The sequence below is a fragment of the Rhinolophus ferrumequinum genome, chromosome 4 (genome assembly GCF_004115265.2).
Source record: "Rhinolophus ferrumequinum isolate MPI-CBG mRhiFer1 chromosome 4, mRhiFer1_v1.p, whole genome shotgun sequence".
Taxonomy (NCBI): domain Eukaryota; kingdom Metazoa; phylum Chordata; class Mammalia; order Chiroptera; family Rhinolophidae; genus Rhinolophus; species Rhinolophus ferrumequinum.
In genome coordinates, this window is record NC_046287.1 from 58,663,642 (window position 1) to 58,683,541 (window position 19,900).

General features: G+C 47.5%; 1 protein-coding gene across 17 annotated transcripts in view; it reads left to right on the forward strand.

Moving 5' to 3' along the window:
• Nucleotides 1-19,900, forward strand: part of ANK1 (ankyrin 1) — a 202,645-nt gene that overhangs the window by 138,401 nt on the left and 44,344 nt on the right. For all 17 annotated transcript variants that reach the window (XM_033103923.1, XM_033103928.1, XM_033103932.1 and 14 more), the window contains exons 7-21: nt 470-568; nt 1,055-1,153; nt 1,452-1,550; nt 4,488-4,685; nt 6,142-6,240; nt 6,660-6,758; nt 7,230-7,328; nt 8,437-8,634; nt 9,218-9,316; nt 9,763-9,861; nt 13,819-14,016; nt 16,281-16,379; nt 18,181-18,279; nt 18,527-18,625; nt 19,751-19,843. In XM_033103923.1, coding sequence (XP_032959814.1) covers nt 470-568; nt 1,055-1,153; nt 1,452-1,550; nt 4,488-4,685; nt 6,142-6,240; nt 6,660-6,758; nt 7,230-7,328; nt 8,437-8,634; nt 9,218-9,316; nt 9,763-9,861; nt 13,819-14,016; nt 16,281-16,379; nt 18,181-18,279; nt 18,527-18,625; nt 19,751-19,843 — 1,776 coding nt within the window. The remainder of the gene's footprint in view (nt 1-469; nt 569-1,054; nt 1,154-1,451; nt 1,551-4,487; nt 4,686-6,141; nt 6,241-6,659; nt 6,759-7,229; nt 7,329-8,436; nt 8,635-9,217; nt 9,317-9,762; nt 9,862-13,818; nt 14,017-16,280; nt 16,380-18,180; nt 18,280-18,526; nt 18,626-19,750; nt 19,844-19,900) is intronic.

The following is a 19,900-nucleotide window of genomic DNA, read 5'->3' on the forward strand; positions in this document are numbered from 1 at the left end:
TGAGGCATGGTCTGAGGTTATGGAACAAAAAGATGACAATGGACCCCCCAAGGGGTCAAAGGTCTGCCTTCGGCCACACCCTTTTAGTGGGCTGAAACAACCCCTAGAATCAAGAGCATGGACCCCATACCACTTTTATTCATTAATTAAAATCTCTTCATAAGTAAACATTCAAGTGAATGGCCCCACAGACGTGGAAAAGGCTCCTCATTGGTGGGTCCATGGTGTGTCCCTGTGAACCACAAAACAAAGAATGTGGGTCACTCAGAGGCAGCATCTAGCTTTTGAATATAACTTGCTGCAGAGTATCTCTTGACATTTGATGAGCAAATGTTCTCATCGGTCTAAATCTGCTTTATGTATAGGGTCCTCTGGCCCTGCCACCATTTTCAGAATCCCTGGCTGATTCTGAGCTAGAAATGACAGTACATGGCATGTGACAAGTTGTTCCCCCTCTGTTGTGCCCCAGACGGGATTTACCCCCCTCCACATCGCAGCTCACTACGAGAACCTCAATGTGGCCCAGTTACTCCTCAACAGGGGAGCTAGTGTCAACTTCACACCACAGGTAAGGCTCTCTGGTCAGCCCCACACATTTGCCAGGGGCTCAGGGGTGTCTAGAATCGAGGTGCTCCCGCCTCTCCTATCTCACCATGATTTCCCCTGTACTGCAAGTCTGTGGGTGAGACAGCCCTGGTGCCTATTAAGGCTCCTCATCGGTGGGTTTCTAATCACGCACACCTCAGTCTCCATTTGCCCTTTCTAGAAGGGGCAAACCTGGAGGGCTGGGGACTGGCTTCCTTCCAGCCCATTCTATTGACTCTGGGTGACCTGGGTTTAGCCAGATTGCTGTGATTAACACAGTGCTATCATGTCCTTACAGGTTTTAAAATCTTTCTCAGGTGAGAAATGTCCTAACAGTAGGCTTAACATGGCCGCTGGTACTACTGCCATTATAGGGCTGGTGCAATGGGGGGTAGGGGAGTAGGGTGCAGAGCAGCTGCTTTCCAGAGAAAGATTCCGCACCCTGATTGGTCCTGTTCCTCCCCTCCAGAACGGCATCACGCCACTGCACATCGCCTCCCGCAGGGGGAACGTGATCATGGTGCGGCTCCTGCTGGACCGTGGAGCCCAGATAGAAACAAGGACCAAGGTGGGTGCCAGCGAGCTCTGTGGCAAGGCCCGGGGAGGGAGTTCTGCCTTCCAGAGCCTCACCAAAGTGGTGGGCTCCTGCTGACCAGGTAGTGATGGGCCTCCAGTCTCCCAGAGCAGCCCACAGCAAGAGCCAGGGTGCAGCAGGAGACGATATAATGAGACGGTGCGGGTGTCGAGCTGGTCCTTAAGGACGCAGCATACTTCTGCAGCTGGAATGATGCTGTGGGGAGTCTTCTGTCCCACGGCCTCTGATAGGTGCCTTTGGGGCTTTCTCTTTGTGACTCTGTCTTTTAAAGGATGAATTGACACCTCTCCACTGTGCAGCTCGGAATGGGCACGTGCGAATCTCAGAGATCCTGCTGGACCACGGGGCACCCATCCAAGCTAAAACCAAGGTGCGTACTTCCTTTCTGTGAGGAGCATCTTTTCTGCAGGGGTCCAGGTCAGGCCAGCCTGGGACCAAATCCCATTTCTGAGAAACAGAGATCTTAATACTACTAACTGAGGCAGTGTGTGTGACATTTACCCCGAATGCCTGTCACACAGGAGGCACTCTGTATAGCCCTGATTATTATCTAGTTCAGGGTCAGCAAAATTTCTCTAAAGGGCCAAATATTTTTAGGCTTTGCAGGCCACGGTCTCTTGTCATAATAACTCAACTCTGCCATTGTAGTAGGAAAGCTGCCGTGGGTAATATCCATACTAATGGCTGTGTTCCAATAAAACTTTATTTACAAACAAACACAGGCAGCAGTTCAGATTTGACCTGTGCCTACTATAGCTCTAGCCCAACCCTTGTCTATTTTACCCTGGCTCCAGAAAAGACAGGAGCTAAGCACTTGGAGAGTCTTCAGAACCTGGACTAGACTGAAGTGAAGTTACAAATAAAACAACAAAATAGTTCTCAAGGTCCATTAGGGGCCACAGCCAAGGCCCATCCTCCAGTTCTAGCATGGAGTCTTGTCTTCCTGGGGCTGAGGCGGTCAGACCACCTGGCGCTGCCTGGCCTTCTGCCCCATTCTCTGGGGTAAGTTTAGAGGGAGTGAACTTAGAAGAGCAAGGCAGAAACCAGGCCCATTCATGGCCACTCGGGAGGTTTTCTGTGAGAAGCTGTCTGTCATAAAATTGTAGCACGGTTCATAACCGTGAAAGCTAATTTATTCCCTGACAAATTATCGTGTGAGTATTCTACAGTGCTATCTGTAATTTGGTTATGATTCACAGTACCAAGCTGCCGTGTGTGTGTGTGTGTGTGTGTGTGTGTGTGTGTGTGTGTTGAATAAAGGTATCCTCTACTAAACCAATTTATTTAATTCTCCATCCATGGCTGATTTGCTGTGTGACTTTGAGCATGTCTCTCACTCTCTCTCTGTGCCTCCATTTCCTCATCTGGAGAGCTCTACTCCTCTCTCTCAGGGTCGTTGGGATGATTACATGAGACAATATCTTTGAAAGTACATATAAAAGTAAAAATCCTCAGATAAGTGAAAGTAGAATTGCTACCACCAATTATATTATTAGGTCAGGAAATTCTCAACATTTTTCCACAGAGGCCCTGTATTTAAATTTATAAATGTTCCTAAATTAGTAATGATTTTATATTATCCAGATTATTAGAATGGGACTAAAAAGAATGATTATGAAAATTCTTTACTGAAAACTTCCTTCTTTTCAAGTGGGAAATATGGTATGACTTTTTAAAAATACAGTAAGTATATAACAAACTGTTGGTTTGCTCGGGCTGCTGTAACAGTATCATACACTGGGTTGGTTATCTTAAACAACAGAAGGTTATTTATTGTCTTACATTTCTGGAGGCTAGAAATCTGAGGTCAGTGTCAGCAGAATTGGTTCCTTCAGAGGGCTGTGAGGGAGAATCTGTTCCAGGCCTGTCCCCTAGCTTCCGGTGGTTTGCTGGCAATCTCTGGCTTTCTCTGGCTTGTAGAAGCATCACTCCAATCTCTGCCTCATCTTCACATGGCAGTTTCCGTGTTTGTGTGTCTGTGTCCAAATTTCCCCTTTTTGTTAAGAAAGCGATCAAATTGGAATAGGGCCCACAATAATGACCTCATCTTAACTAACTACATTTACAATTACCCTATTTCCAAATAAGGTGACAATCCGAGGTCCTGGAGGTTAGTACTTCAACATGTGCATTTTGAGGGATCACGGGTCAACCCATAACACTAATATCAGCTGTCATGCAGCCTGATTGTGTTTCTCGCTTGCTGAAAATCCTTTCAATTGTTACTTTCTAAAAGCCGAAGTCCCAGTTCCTTAACTCGCAGACTTACAACACAGCTCCTGCCTGCTATTCAAGGCCAGCTCCACACCCCCGCTGACACTTGGCCCTCCTGCATGTTTAACTGCATCAAGTTCCCTAGGATGGTTGCCTCTGGCATTGTATACAATGGGAGATTCTTCCCCTTTTGTCTTCCTGGTGAAGTCCTAGCTCAGGGGTCATGTTCTCCCAGAAACCTTCTCTCCATGTGTCCCTTCCCTCATGACTCCACCCTCCTGTGTACCTCTCTGCTTTGACCATGCTTTCCCTGATGTCACCAACTGAATAGTAAGAATGTATCTGTTTCCACTTTTTTTTTACCTACTAGTCCACTAGCTTTCGTAGGCCCAGGATTATATCTATTCTCTTCTTTTATCCCAGAGTTTGACCCATACCCGGTCCATATTAATCACTTTAAGTGTTGAATGAATGAATGAATGAATGAACAAACGAATGCGTCTCCCTGTCTTTAATGGTTTTTAAAATAAATTGCTATCTAAGAAACAGTGAGATTCCTTAGCACGTTTTTAATTGATGTATATTTGTTAGAGTCAAAGAACAGAAGGATTTAGATTCAAGTTCCATTTTATCATCATGAATTCACTCAAAGCCACATTAATTAAGGACCACTATGTGTGTTACATGCCTGTACAGGGCACTGTAGGCATGTGAGAGATATTAAGCATGGTCACTGATCTTAAGATGCTTATAAGTAAGGAGGGAAGACACACACACCTGAAAAGTTAATTATGAATACAAGTCCGAGTGAATGGTACAGATAAGAAAAGCCCACAGTAGTCCAGGGAAGGCTTCCTGGAAGAAGTGGGTCTGGCTGGAGCTGGCTGGGAGGATTTGGCAAGGTGGAAAGGAAGAGTGCAGTCAGAGATCAGTGTGAGCATAGAGGCCAGAATGAGCCAACCTCACTCTGGAGCCACACAAAGTGAAGTGTAGGGAAGAAGTAAGAAGTGAGGTTGGAATCACGTCCTAAATTGCCATGTTCTGTCCCCAGGTGCCTTTGCGATTATTTGTGTTTTTTTTTCCCTTTATCCAGAATGGCTTGTCCCCAATTCACATGGCGGCTCAGGGAGACCACCTTGACTGTGTCCGACTTCTGTTGCAATACAACGCAGAGATAGACGACATCACCCTGGATCACCTGACCCCACTCCACGTGGCAGCCCACTGTGGCCATCACAGAGTGGCCAAGGTCCTTTTGGATAAAGGGGCCAAACCAAACTCCAGAGCCCTGGTGAGTGGGAGGCTATTGGAGAAGGTGCCAGAGGGGCAAGGGCCAAGGGAGGCAGGACCCGAGATGCATGACTGAGCCTTGTGGGAGGGGCGCCAGCTGGCACTGGGACTCCTCCTGAGCTTCAGGGCCTGGAAAGTGTCAGTGCCTGCGAAGGCTCAGGAGGTATGTCAGTGCACAGGCAGGACACTAACTTTCCACTCCCCACCACATCCAGCTGAGTGTCACCTCCTGTACCTCTGGTAACAGCCTGAGAGCAGGGGAGGGCCCAAGAGACCTGACTCAGGAAGCAGTGTTCACAGCATGTACGTGGGTTGGGGGTGTTACTGCGTCTGACCCCAGCCCAGAGCCTAGGGTGGTTTCTCAGAGACTGCCTGGCTTTTTTTATCTGCTTTTGGGGCGAGTGAAATGGCCTGAGCTAAGCATCCTTCCTCTGCAGAGGGGCTTACAGTGTCCACGGTGCTCACGTAAAGGTGAGTTCAGGCTAAAGCTAATGCCCTCCTGAGACCATGGCTCCTCCCCATGCCCTAGGTCAGAGCCTCCCAGGGTGGCGCAGGGATGTAGTGGGGCTGGAACTCTGCACTGAGCCCGCCCCTGACCACCCTCTTCCCTCTGCCTGTTCCCAGGGGAGGAGAATGTAGAAGGCAGGATAGCCTCCAGGGACTGCAAGCATGGCTCATTCATTCACGCAGAAAGCTCTCATTCGGCTCTCACCACATGCCAGGCACTGTTCTAGGGTAGTCGGAGCTTGTCAACCTCAGCACTATTGACATGTGGGGCCTGACAGTTTTTGTCGCGGGAAGCTCACCTGTACACTGTCGGATGTTTAGCAGCCTCTACCCGCTGGGTGCTAACAGCACTCCTCCTCTAGTTGTGACAATCAAAAATGTCTCTAGACATTGCCAAAGGTCCCAAGGGTGGGCATGGGGGTACAAAATCCCCCCCACACACTTTGAGCACCACTGCCCTAGGGGTCTAACGCACTGAAAACACGAGCAAACAGACAAAACCAAGCAAATAAACAAGTTTCCCTGCCCTTGTGGAGTTCGCATTTCAGCATATCACTTTAGAGCAGAGCTGATATATAGAAATCCATTTTACTAAAAATGATTGTCATTTTCCGGAAAGAGAGAACGTGATTTGCTTCACAAAAGTACTCTTTATGAAAGATTTCTCCTTAAGGAAACTTTAAACGGCAGGCTCTTTTATCTTTTCTTACATCCAAAAATATGATTAAATTTTTAAAAAAGGTTTATAGACAACATACTCCGGAACGTGCCTCGTGTATAAAGTAAGAGTCACCTGCCTCTGAAAAGGTTTGCAGAGATTGGCATTCCGATCTGTGGGACTTGCTGACAGGCTGGAGCAGAGGCTGCCTTTCAATCAGCAAGGTGGTCTGGGTGCTCCTTGGGCTCATGTATAAGCTCCTGCTTGTCTGTCTTCCTTTGTGGGGCTGCAGAATGGCTTCACCCCCTTACACATTGCCTGCAAGAAGAACCATATCCGCGTCATGGAGCTGCTGCTGAAGACAGGAGCCTCCATCGATGCTGTCACCGAGGTAAGAGAAGCTGTGGATGCGTGGATGGCTCCCGCCCATGGTCTCCCTCCAGCAGCCTTCTTTAGAGTGGTTCTTTGTAGCTGTGTGTGGTGCAAGGGTGCATGTGTATGCACGTCTAGACTGCTCAGAGGAGTAAATCAGGGGTTACTAAGACAAGAAAACATGTGTCAAGTCTCAGGGAGCTTTCCAAGAGCAGATGCAATTTTTTGAGTTGTAAATGTGCGCAGAATTACCCTGCAGTGATTGTTCCCCCCTCCATCCATTTTCCTAGAAATGAATCCATCTCATTTAATTCCCGTTCCTTGGTAAACCAGTCTAGAGCAGCTAGAGGCAAGAAAGCCTTAGCAACCTCTGGCTGTCTCTTCTTTGGAAGAGCAGGAAAGACTCCTTTCTCCTCATTCCTCTCTTACCGATTCTAGTCTGGCCTGACACCTCTCCACGTGGCCTCCTTCATGGGGCATCTGCCCATCGTGAAGAACCTCCTGCAGCGGGGAGCGTCACCCAATGTCTCGAACGTGGTAAGCCTGTGGGGAGAGCAAGGGCTCTTTTCTCAGCACCAAGAGCTCAGAGGGATGCTTCAGCCAGTGATCCCTAGATCTCTCTGGGGATAGAGGCAGAATTCTCAGAATAGCAGAGACTTCAGCCTTGGGGAGAACATCCATATATACCGATGCTTTCCCAATTAAACTTGTCTCAGGGGTTTTATTTTGGACAATAATTTGGGAAATTCTGTGTTATCTTGAAATACATTTGCATTTTTAAACATCCATTAGCTCTGGGGTTTACTTGTAAGTATAATTAGACCATACACACACACACCCACACCAGGCATCAGCAGGCTAAAGGCTGAAAGAGCTACTTGCTGGGGCAACTCCACCTCTCGGACGAAAACCTGCCAAGCTTCTCTAGGCTCCCACTTTGGAACGCTGCCTGTGTCCTTTTGGAAACCCAGCATGTATTAACACTTGTATAATTTTATCATTTTACAGAAAGTAGAGACCCCGCTACACATGGCTGCCAGAGCAGGGCACACAGAGGTGGCCAAGTATTTGCTCCAGAACAAAGCCAAAGTCAATGCCAAGGCCAAGGTGAGTTCTGGAGGTGGGAAGGATCCTGGGATATAAAAAAATTCAAGTGTAACGAGAAGAACTCCGTCCTAAATAGAGGCCTGGCTGCAGTACTGCTGGCACGAAGATTCTTCATCATTCCATGTCCGTTGCACTAAGCACTCAGATTCCGCTTTGCAGGGGTTCTGAGAAGGCTACGGACATTTTTGCATCAGATGATGAAATTCCAAAGAGCATGGCTGGTCTGCAGTGTTTACTGGGTATAATGGTGTTACAGTCATGGTATAAGAAGCAAAGCAACTTTTTGAAGAAAGTATTGCCGGTGAAATTAAGTCAGAAATGACTTGATCTAAAACTGGATGATTCCCCCTTGCTGTTAAAGCCATTTTCAAGGTATTGCATGAATGAAAAAGAAAACTAGCTGCTGCGTTGGGAAGTTGATTGGCTTTGGACAAGATCAGGCTTTCCAAGCCCACAGGTGACAGAGGCTCTGTTTAGAGTTGGAACTCTTGTTTATGTTTGGGTCATGTGAGGGAGGCCCCCAGATGGCCACACAACACAGAGAACTCACCCACTGAACCCATCCAGCATCAGGCACAAACAAGAAGGGATGGGGTGGGATTAAAAAGTCATCTTCCTCTTCAGCAGTTTAGACTCTCTCATGACCCCTGGCATAGGGCAAACAAAAGTAGTGTCAAACAAAAAGACAAGTGTACACTTAGACATGACTTGGGAAACAGTAATCATCACCACAACTAATTGAGCGCCTATCACGTACCAAACACTGTGTGAATCATCTCATATATACTCTCTGCTTGATCTTAACCTTGGTCCTAGGAGGTCGATATTATTATTCCCGTTTCCCAGATGGGAAGGCTGAGCCTTTTTGGGCAACGAAGAAGAAATTACAACTAACTTGAAGGGTTGTTGTAAGGATTAAATAAGAGACAGCGTTTTGGTTTCTGTAACTCAGACACATGATTTGAATCCCAGCTCTTCATCTTACTAGCTGTGTGACTTTGTGAAAGTCATTTAACCTCTGTAAGCCTCATTTTCCTTCTTTTGAAATGAAACTTTGGATTAGGTAACCTTAGTATTCCCTGTTCTTTGTTTTCACTTCCGGTTCCAGGATGACCAGACCCCACTTCATTGTGCAGCTCGCATTGGCCACACAAACATGGTGAAGCTCCTGCTAGAAAATAATGCCAACCCCAACCTGGCCACCACTGCCGGCCACACACCCCTGCACATTGCAGCCAGAGAGGGCCACGTGGAAACGGCCCTGGCACTTCTGGAAAAGGAAGCCTCCCAGGCGTGTATGACCAAGGTACAGACTTCCTCCTCCTGTTCTCTAGTGGTAATTAGAGCAGGCTCGTCACTGCTGCGCCTGGGGCATGGCAGGGGTGGTCCCATCTGGTCCCTTGGGTTGCCTCAGTTGTGCTGAAAACAGCTGGGAGGGCCAACACCCACAGGACTGGCCGCCATCTGTGAGCCTCATGTGTTGTTGTCCTGCCCCAGAACGGTGGTGAACTGTAGTTTCTCATTCACCCACCCAACCTTCAACAATTTATTATGGAATAACTACCTGCTCAGCACCTGCTCTAGACACATCAGACAGGTTCTGGGTTACAGGAAGGATTAAAACTCAACCTTGCCCTCAGCTAGCTAGCAGTCACTTCATACTACAAGACGGTTTTATGCTCATCACAAGAGGTGCAGGGAGCAGGTAGTAGAGGAAGCCTGCTGATTCCTGAGGTCTTGTCCTCTTGGAGGGCTCAGAAATTCTGTGCCCTTCATTAGTTTGGTGTCTCCATGCCCATTAAGGTGGGATACCTCTTTGCTCTGGGCCCTTTCTCCAGGGAGGATGGCTGTGACTCCCCATGGTTCTGATGGCCTGTGTTTCTCCTCAGAAAGGATTTACCCCTCTCCATGTGGCAGCCAAGTACGGGAAGGTTAGGGTAGCTGAGCTGCTGCTGGAACGAGATGCACATCCAAACGCTGCAGGAAAAGTGAGTTTGCATTTCTCTGCCTCTGTCAGTTTAGAAGGGTAAATTTTACTATTTGTGAAGGGCATCTCTTGCCTACACGAGCCTATTTTGTCCATCTTTGGAATGGGCAGCCATCTAGGGATAGTGGCCTTTGGGAAGACTGATATTTCTGACAAAGGCCTTGACCTTCTAAAAAGACTGGTGGCCTCCTCTGAGCGAGTAGGCTGATTGTTCTGTCCCATCAGGCCCCTCAGGAACGAGGAGGTGGCCCTGGGTCCAGCTGGTACTGCTTTTTAGTGACTCCCAATCAAGATTGGTTTGGGAATGAGTTTTAACCAGATTTTACCTGTATAAAAGAAGTGACACAGATCTCAGAATGGTGCTGCCTATAGCTAAAGGGACCACTAATAGAAAATCACATGAGTGAAGGCTGTTCTATTTGTCGGTCTCCCCCCTACCCCCTGCAGAATGGCTTGACTCCCCTGCACGTGGCCGTCCATCACAACCACCTGGACATCGTCAAGCTGCTGCTTCCCCGGGGCGGCTCCCCGCACAGCCCCGCTTCGGTAAGCTTGCCCTGGCCCATACACCAGGAGCGCCAGACCGAGACATCTCACAGCCTGGACACCCGGACAGCAGGACACCTGCCACTCCTTCGGAGACGGCTATTCCAAAAGCAGCCAAAGAGCTTTTGTGTTTTGCTTTTCTTTTTACCTCAGAAACCTCACTGCACTTTCACAAATGTGACCTGCGGTAGTATCATTTGGGAATCAAGAGTGGGGTACGAAGTGCGTAACACTTCTTAGCAACAGGTTACGTCACACAGATGGATTCTTTTTATACAACACACGTGTTCCCTAAACCACTGCATGTCAGCTGAGTTTTGTATACTGGCTGTCCAAGATCAGCAAGTATAGGAATCTCTACAAGTGGTCAGTCTCATTCTTGGATTCCAGCCCAGTGGCCACGCATGGAGAGATATTCAGGGCTGGGGATGAACTTGCCAGAACCTTGAAGCAAGGAACCTCTTCTGAATGCGAACCGTAGTCCCCAAATCTATTCCTCTTAGAAGTTCAGACTTTTAGATTGTTGTGTTTTTCAATGAGGCACACGCATGTATACTACACGGTAAACATATGCCCAGTGTGCCGGCCTCTGAACTGTGCTGCTCAGAGCAGCAGGTTCATAGCCTCTTAAGGGAACCCGAGTAAAAGGAGATGACCAGGCTTGCTTATGTAAGACCAGACTGGGGAGGGGCAAGGTAATACAAGGTGTAGGGGTAAAGCAAGACACAGAATCATTTTTGGGGACAGACTGCCCCCAGTGGGAAGAGAGGGTGTGCAGTGTTTGTCTGGGAGGGGAGGGGCACTGTGCGGGCACAGGAAGAGGAGTGAGGGCAGGGAGCGGGGCTTGGACACAAAGGACACCTGCGGTCCCTGCACTGGGGAGTGCACCATCCAGTAGGGCAGCCACGACTCAGAAGAAACTGGATGATTTCTGGGACAGCAAACCCCAGTGCTCAGACAGGCAGCAAGCTCTTGCTGACTTCATGGGGACGCAGCCAAGTCAGGGAAAATCAGTGAGGGCCTTCAGTGTGTCTTCCCTCCTCAGAATGGATGCTCATCTGAATTTTACAGCCTCACTTTTCCTGCAGACGCAGCGTCTCCCAGATGCCCGTCTCCGTGGGCTCCTGTCCCTGCTGCTGTTGTAGCAAAGCCCATGTTGTCATCCGTCACCGTCACCATGTAGATGGAGCATGGGCCCTGCTAAGATGTGACTTACTCCTGCCTCTAAAAATAAAAAGCTGGACTCCCCCCGTCCTCACACCCGTCCTTATATAAAAGAAATCAGAGCCAGGTCCATGGCATTTAAAGAGAGCTTTATCCAAGCCCAAATGCTGTACAGATGGGTTTTGTTTCCATGGCAAAAAATAGTTTACCAAGTCGTCTGGCAATTTTGTAGAATTTCACATGCAAATCTGTCTGCACCCAAACCAAACCCTCCCCTTTCTAATTTGGATGCTAATGTTTTAACATTTAGGCAGATCTCTCTCCAGTGTTCATGCCTTTGGATGAGCTCATTTCCTGGGGAAAGGAGAGCCTTGAACTGGCACCGAGCCCTCCCTAACCTCTCCCTGACCCGCCTGCCTCCTTGCTCCTTGTTTTTGTCACCTACAGAAGGTCATTCATTCCATTTAGGTCCTGGTTTGGGGACTGACAGTTGCTGTTATATCTGAACTTCAACCGGAGTCAACTGGCAACCCCAGCCACCCCCAGGGCCAGCTTACCCTTTGGCAGGACAGGGTGCTATCCTTGCCAGCGTGGGCATGCACAGCTGCCCACGTGGCCTGGGACTACTGATTATACTTCCATGAATATATTTCAAACTGCTCGAGTTACTACCGTCTTTTGTACATTAAAATAAGTCCTAATAATCATTGCTTTTATGCCCGAATGCCTGCTATGGGCCAGGCAGCAGCTAGGTGTTCAGTTGCCTCCTCCTATTTCATCCTGACAGCTGCACTGTGAAGGAGATATTCTCCGATACTAAGAGAGAAGGATCTTCGTTTGGGGAATGGCTCCAAATCTCAGGCCTGATCCACTGAACCACACCTCTTTTCTTTGCTCTGTTCTGATATAGTGCAAAAATCATTTTGTTTAATTAATTTTATTATAATCAAAATGCCGAGCTTGTTATGGGAACACACTCTACAAAGAATTTAATGTTTTCTCATAACATCAAATTAAAAAGGAGGGACACTCAAACGAATTATCTTGCATAATTATTTAAAGGGAATGATGTTTAAATTCGGTTTCATTCTTTGGGTATATGACAACTTTTCATTTCCCCATAAAGTCCACTTTGCAGGTAGATCTCTCCCTGTCCCCCAGTGCTCTAAAACTGGGATTTTACTATATTGGCCAGTCCCCTTTTTCTCTTTCTTGTTCCTGATCAGTGATTCTAGCAGAATCAGAAATGATGGTTTCCCCAATAAGACAATAGCTGGCAAGGGAGACTCATTTCTCTGGGACAGCCAGAAGAATGCTGGCCAGTGTGGGGGAACCATATGCTTTCTGCCATCTGCTCTGGGGCTAGGGGGCATATGCTTAAAAAGTCCTGGGTCCTGCTCGGAGGACCGCAGCCTGGCATCCCCCTTAGCCCGGAATGCTTTGGGTACTGGCTACTCAAAGTGTGGCCCCTGGACCAGCTGCGTCATCATTACAGGGACACTTGTCAGAAATGCAGAATCTTGGGCCTCCCTAGCGCTTTTGAGTCAGAATCTGCATTTGAAGCAGATCCCAAGTGATTTTAGATGCACTGAAGTTTGAGAAGCGCTGCTCCAGCTGATAGGACCTGGGATCTGGAGTCGGAAGGCCAGGCTTGGGTCATCTGTTATTTCCTGTACTATGTGACATTAGATAAGGCACTTAGGCTCTCCGAGAATTGGCCTCTTTACCTGCCAAGTGGGGTCATAATAAAAACGCCTGCCTTATTTGCTGTACATGGTTGCAGTGAAGCTCAAAACGGATGATGTAAGTGAAAATGGTTTCTGCGCAGTGATGCCCAAAGTCACTGTCACCTGTCTACCGTGGGACAAGGAGCTTGCTTCAGAATGTAATCCCATGCATCGCTTCCCCCATTGAGAGAGTCTTCCTACCAAAACTAAAAGAAAAAAGGAAAGCCAGCTACATAAACAGTAACACAGCTGATTAACTTTGGGGCCAGCTCCTTCATCTATCCTCAGGGACTTAAAACACCTTGTGAACCAGTGCCCTGCAAAACTATACAAAGGTTTATTACTTGTATGTCTTGATTTTGGAAAGCACCTCCACCTCGTAGATTTGATCTATTCAACAACTTTAAGAAAAAGGTGCGTCTTACTATCCACTTTCAGTGGCTTACAAAATACAAATGCAAGTCTAGAGGTTGCTGAATACCTTGCCCCCATTGCATGGCTAGTCAGAGTGGAACAAGGACTGACGCCTTGTCCCCAAGTCCCTTACTGGTACATGTCCTCTTATACCACCTGCCTAAAGCTGGCAAGCCCAGGGGAGCACTTGGCCCAATTGCACAGGGAAAAAAAAACGGGCTCTGTTCCTTTTCCTTTATGAAATGTTGGGGGGTTGGTTCTTAATGCAGGAAGGAGGAAACGGGAACCCTTTCTTTTCTTGCTTACCTAGCCTTCTAGTTGCTCTAGAAGCAGGCTAATTGCATCCTAGCATCTGTCGGTGACAGCACTTCTTGCACAGCAGTTTGTCAGAGCGTGATAACAGAAAATAGATGGCGAGAAAACGTACAGGACATTTGCTGACTTGTGTGGGTGCCTTTCCAAATCACATGCACTTGGTTTGTTTGTTTGTTTGCTTGTTTACTTAAGTGGCCCTCCTGGATGACACCAGCTCTGTTCAGTGAGTGTCTAGTAGGCCAAGAACCAGGTCTAGACCTGCCTCAGAGGATTTAAAATTTAAGGCATGCACTCATATTGTCAACTCAACATTCCTGGAACTATCCTTCTGTTTCAGAATGGCTACACCCCTTTGCACATTGCTGCCAAGCAGAACCAAATCGAGGTGGCCCGCAATTTGCTGCAGTATGGGGCATCGGCTAATACAGAGTCAGCGCAAGGCGTGACACCCCTTCACCTGGCTGCCCAGGAGGGTCATGCAGAAATGGTGGCCCTGCTACTCTCCAAACAAGCCAATGGCAACCTGGGGAACAAGGTAAACACAGCATCTTTGGATTGGCCCTGTGGTCTCAATAATGGTTTAGTGTTAGCTAACTAGATTATGTCTAAATATTGAGTAGCCACTGTGTGCCCAGGTTCCGAATTAGGTGGTGTGTGTGTCTGTGTGTGTGTGTGTGTGTGTGTGTGTGTGTGTGTGAGAGTGTAATTCTTACAACAGCCCTGTGTAGGTTTTATTTTAGTTTCATAAATTTAAAAAAAAAAACAAAAAAACAGATTCTAAGAGGTTGCTTATTCCCAAGGTTGCAAGGTTGCATGGCCCTGAGCCTGTCTGATGCCAAAGCCTTTGCTGATTCTTTCTAAATAGATCATATTAAATAGAATCTACAAAAAGTCGATATTAAAATCCATAGTCCACTTCTTTTTCAAATATAGGCCAGTGTTACATTCAAGAATGTATTAAGTACTTTGGTACTAAATATTCTTTTTCTCTGGGGAAGATATTTTTTAAAATGCCACCCTATACATTAAATTAGGAGTTCTCAATCCAGGAACTATCAGCATATGAGTCTGAAACCTTCCAAGGTTGTACATAGGCCGGTGAGCATTTTTCTAGGTGAAGGCTTCATCATTTTCATCATTTTCTCAAAGGAATACATGACCCAAGAAAGACTAAGAATCACTTCTTTTTTTAAATAGTTTTATTGAAATATAATTCACATACTGTAAATTCCACCCTTTTGAGTTATACTCTTCAGTGGTTTTTGTGCTATTCAGTGGCAGCCATCACCACTACCTCAGAACATTTTCTTCACCCCAAAAGGAAACCTCATACCGACTAGCAGTTACTTCCCATTTTCCCCAAACCCTCCAGCCCCTGCAACCACTGATCACTATGAATTTGCTCGTTCTGGACATTTCATATAAATGGAATCATACAATATGAAGAGCCACTTCTTTAGATGATAAATGAACACAACACAGTGTCAGAAATCTTAAGGGTAACTTAAGATTTCTTAAAAACCTGTGGACCCATTGGCTCTTTTTGTACAGATTTGGACAGGTGACCCCCAGGAGAGAAGTGTTATGGGAGGACCCTACATTGGATGGGATTCTTGGTTTCTTCCATGTGCCATTTAAAGTGGGGCCTGTAGGGAGCCTTAAGAATGCTAGCGATTCTCTGGAGACATCCTCGCTCATCCACTCACAGCCCTCACGAGGCAGGTGACTGTGTTATCCCAAGAATCAGGCAGGGCACCCAGAGACTTGGGATGACTGGGAACTGCTCGATCGTGGCCTCTTCACACTTCGGCCAATCCCCCAGGCCTGAGGGAGATGCCTTGCCGACTCAAGCTTCAGCTGGGGAGGGGTATGCTGGTGGGCCTCCGGTCAGCCTGGGGGAAAGTGCAGAAGGCAGAGGAGGGCAGGTAGAGTCCCTGAAGACAGGACAGGCCCTGTCCACTGCTTCTGACTGCAGAGGAATTGCAGCTCTGTTTGTCCCACAGTTAGTAAGGTGGATTGAGGCGGGATACAGAAGAGAGAAGACTTTTCTGACATTTTTGTGGGAGTACGTACATATCAAACAGCATCTCTGGGCCACTTCCATCCTCATGAGACAGCTGTGATGAGAACTCCAAGAATGCTATGCTTTTAGTCCCAGGGAGATCCTCCATCCTTTTTATAGTACAGCACTGGCTGTGATCGAATCACATGCTGCATTTCAATGGCACATCATGCTTTTCAACATGTTTTCATCTGTGTTTTCTCAAGTGATCCCTACTTTGCCCTTGAAATAAGTCAATGATGATTCCTATTTTCTAAGTAATGAAACCAAGGCTCTGAAGCTCATCTTGAACCTTGGAAATAGGGAATGTTACAATTGGAGAGCACCATAAAGCTCATATAGTTCAGAGGTCATACAGCCTTGGGCCAAATCTGGCTCACCACTTGTTTGTGTAAATAAAGTTTTATTGGAGCACAGCCAGGCCCCAGTTGTTTATGTGTTGGCCATGGCTGCTTTCTCACTATAACCTGCAGAGTTGTGTAGTTGCAATAGACACGAGCCTAAAATATTGACTGTCTGGCCCTTAATAGAAAATGTTGCTGACCTGTGATTTAGTTTAACCACCTCATTTTTTTAGATAAAGATATGGAGGTCCAGACCTGGAAGAGCTTTGTCCAAGGGCAAATAGCTGGTTGGTGGCTGCAGAGCCGGGTTCAGCTCCCAGACATCAGTGCTCTTTCACTGTGGGCTGGAATTCTTTACTGGCTACAAGATGATGAACTTCTTTTTCTTTCCAGAGTGGACTCACTCCGCTCCATCTGGTAGCACAAGAAGGCCACGTTCCAGTGGCAGACGTGCTGATCAAACACGGTGTCACGGTGGATGCCACCACCCGGGTAAGGCAGGCAGCCGTGCCTCTGTCCTCATGGCCTTCCCACCTCTCCCTCCCCGTGTGCACCCCTCGTTCTGCCCAGTGCCTGTCTCCATGCTTCAGAATTGACTCCTCCACGGTGCTTGAAACCCCAAGGACCCACTGGCTCATTCTTCTCTGCCACTTCCTAGGGGTGGCAGCAGAGATCCTAATCGCCTTACTTTCCGGTGGGGAATTTTGAAGTTTGCTAGACCTTTGTTTGGGCCTCTATAGCGAGAAACTGAGAGGAATGTTTAATCATGATTCCAAGTCCTGTCTTATATGAGCAGGGTGTCAAGATGTCAGGCTTCCCAGGATTCACTTGAAAATTCAGCCCGTTTTATTCCAACATTTAGTTAAATTCAGTTCAGCTTTCTTTGACCCTCTCTGGTGTGCAAGGAGCTCTGTGAGGGGGCTGAGAAGAACCGAGGGCACAATACAGGCAGGGGGATCTGCTCGAAGCATTTGCGAGGAGGTGATTGTCAGAGCCGGAAGAGGCAGCCCAATGTGATTTCTGGTGTGAGAGGGGCTCCGGAGAAGCAAATGGAGCACAAAGAGAGGAGAGTGTTTCCATTTGGTGGGAGAAAGAGTGGCATTTTGTTCCTTTTCACCACAAGGCAACTGCATTAAAAGGAAAGGACAAAGTGACACCCCCTCCAACCCCAACCCCCTCCAGGAACACCAATCAACAACATGATGTTGAAGTCCCTCTGAGAAAGGTCTAGAAACTGTATTTTATCCCCCAACTGCCTGCAGCTTCGACAGGAGTCTGCTTGAAAACCAAGAATGTTCTGGATCTTTAAGGCTTCGTTTTTAGGCCCAGTTTAGTCTTTTGGGGTCCTACCCTAAGAGATTGTATACTGTGGGTTAGAACTTGGGGGTCCCAAAGCCATATCATTACTTTGAGGTTCAGCCTGCAAGGTCTGGAATCTGGCGCCAGCTCCCCTAGGACACTTAGGACCAAATGGTTCAGAGAGCCTTGGCTAGTCGGCCTTTGGAGGGAGCACCAAAATATTCAGCAGGACAGATTCCTTGAAAATCGTCTACTCTGCAGCCAAAACACAAATGAATAAATACTCAAAGCCCACTCATTTCAAGCAATGACCAGTTCCTATAAATTCCATTACACTACAACTCAGCAACTCAGACAGCCTTTTGGGGGGTTTTACAATGGACTCTCACCTTTCTAGTAGAAATAAGTCTGCTCTTGTAGGGGTCGGCAGAGACCTCCATGCCACCATCTGTCCTCATCTGAGCCCCTTTCCCAGCAAAGGGCCTGGTGACTGTTCCTTCCTTGGACGAATCATTCTTGGCTGCCGTAGCACAGATCCCCTGGTTTTCCTCCTTCCTCTTGGCTGTTCCCTCATAGTCCTCGTCTCTGATCTCCCTCCAGGTGTTGCTCAGTATGTGGGGCCCACCTGTTTCTCTCTGTATTTATCCTCGGTGACCTCGCTCCTCTCCAAGGCTTTCAATTTTCTATAGGCATCCTCACCTAAAGCTCTTCACAGGGCTCAGCGTCAGTTTTCTCGTCACCTACTCTACTTGGATCTGTCCTAGGCATTTTGAACTTCACTTGTCTGACTCTGAGCCCTGTTCCTTTCCAGGCCTATAGTATCTGACTGGCCCCGGCCGTATAGCTTACACCTTAGTGTAGCTGTCAAACTTCCAAAGGGTTTCCCCATCCGTTCTCTCTTTTAATGAGCCATTTCATTCATGCGCAGCTCATAGTGGCTCTTGGTGTGCCCAGAAGCCCTGCTAGTCACCCACTCTCATCGCTTGTTTTTCAGATGGGTTACACTCCCCTCCATGTGGCCAGTCATTACGGAAATATCAAGCTGGTGAAGTTTCTGCTACAGCACCATGCAGACGTCAATGCCAAGACTAAGGTACAGGGATGCCTAAGACCTGACTCCTATACTGACACTTCTTAAATGCCAAATTAGGATGCAGCCAGAGTGGCTCTGGGCATACCTGGGGCTCTGCCACAATTGTAAGCTTTGACCCTGGAGGAGGACATGGGGGAAATGCATGTTTTTATGTTGCACGTAGAAGATGGATAGGCTCTGTAGAATGTGGGCAGTTATTTATCTTGGAACTAGCTAATCCTGCCAAAATGTCTACCTCGCTTTATAGCTAGGATACAGCCCTTTGCACCAGGCAGCCCAACAAGGACATACGGACATTGTGACACTGCTTCTCAAAAATGGTGCTTCCCCAAACGAAGTTAGCTCGGTGAGTACCCACCCATTTCCTCATTTCAGAAAACCACGCTTTTGGGCAGGCCTGTGAGACATCCCATAACCACAGAGGCTCCCTTGACCCTTACTGCACGTCTCGGCCTAGACGTGATGCAGTCCCGTAAGGGCGCAGCTGCCTGGGTAACAACCCATAACATGGGGTGTTGTGATGCGTGTCTCTTTCTGGTGAACTGAAGACTATCCTTTTAAGCACCGTTTACCTCCCCCTTTTATTTTTGTTTAAATGTTGTTGAAACCATTTCTAAAATATGTGCAGCTGCTTTCAGTATGGTACAAGTGAACAAAACCAAATGTCTTGGGTGGGTCATGATGTTTCAGGGCCTCAGGGTTGTTTTTAGCAGCATCTGTGAACATTGAGTATGAACTTCCATATCGGACAGTGTGCGGGCTTTACTAGATTATCTCCCTGGCTGCTTCCAGCTCAGAAAGTGTGTGGGCCTTTGATTATAGATGTGGTTCCTAAAATTGTAACGGTGGATGGGGCTGAACCTGTATGGGGTCTGGGGCACGTCCTGGAACTAGCGGATTTAAAAGAAAAACAAAGCCTCAATAGCAGTTTATTTTCACTTCGCTCTTTCTCTTAAAATCAGAGTAGAAAATATATCCCTCCCCTATTTCTGGTGATTTGTGATTTCTGATTGGCCTGAAAGGAGTTCATTGAAGTATATGGATGACTTTAATAATTTGAATGCTCAGGTACTGATACCCAAAGAGCTGGCATTGAGAGCCGGGAACAGTGTTGCCCTGTCCTCCCCACTAAATCGCACATGGTGCTTTCCTGACCCATTCCTTCCCAGTTGGTTCCCTCTTGGCAGTTTTTGACATGTCCTGGCAAGATTTCTATGCTCTCATTTCAAGGCTCCCACACTCAATGCTGCAGATTTAAAGTACCACTGCCTTTCTCTCTCCCATACCCCATTTAACACCTAACACACACCTTGGCTCATGTGCAGGGGTCCTGCTCTGGGTTCCAAGGTGCAGTTTGTCCACTTAGAGCCTTCTGAACAATTAGAATGTGAGCTCAGATTCTGTAAAGGGGGCGGGCTTTTCTCCCAGACCCCATTTTCAGGATCTCACCTCTCTCTGCTATTTTCCCCAGAATGGAACCACACCTCTTGCAATAGCCAAGCGTTTGGGCTACATTTCTGTAACGGATGTGCTCAAGGTTGTCACGGATGAACCCAGTGTTGTGGTATGTCTGCTTTTCCCCCCACACCCCCAACCCCAAACACACACAGCCTAACAGACA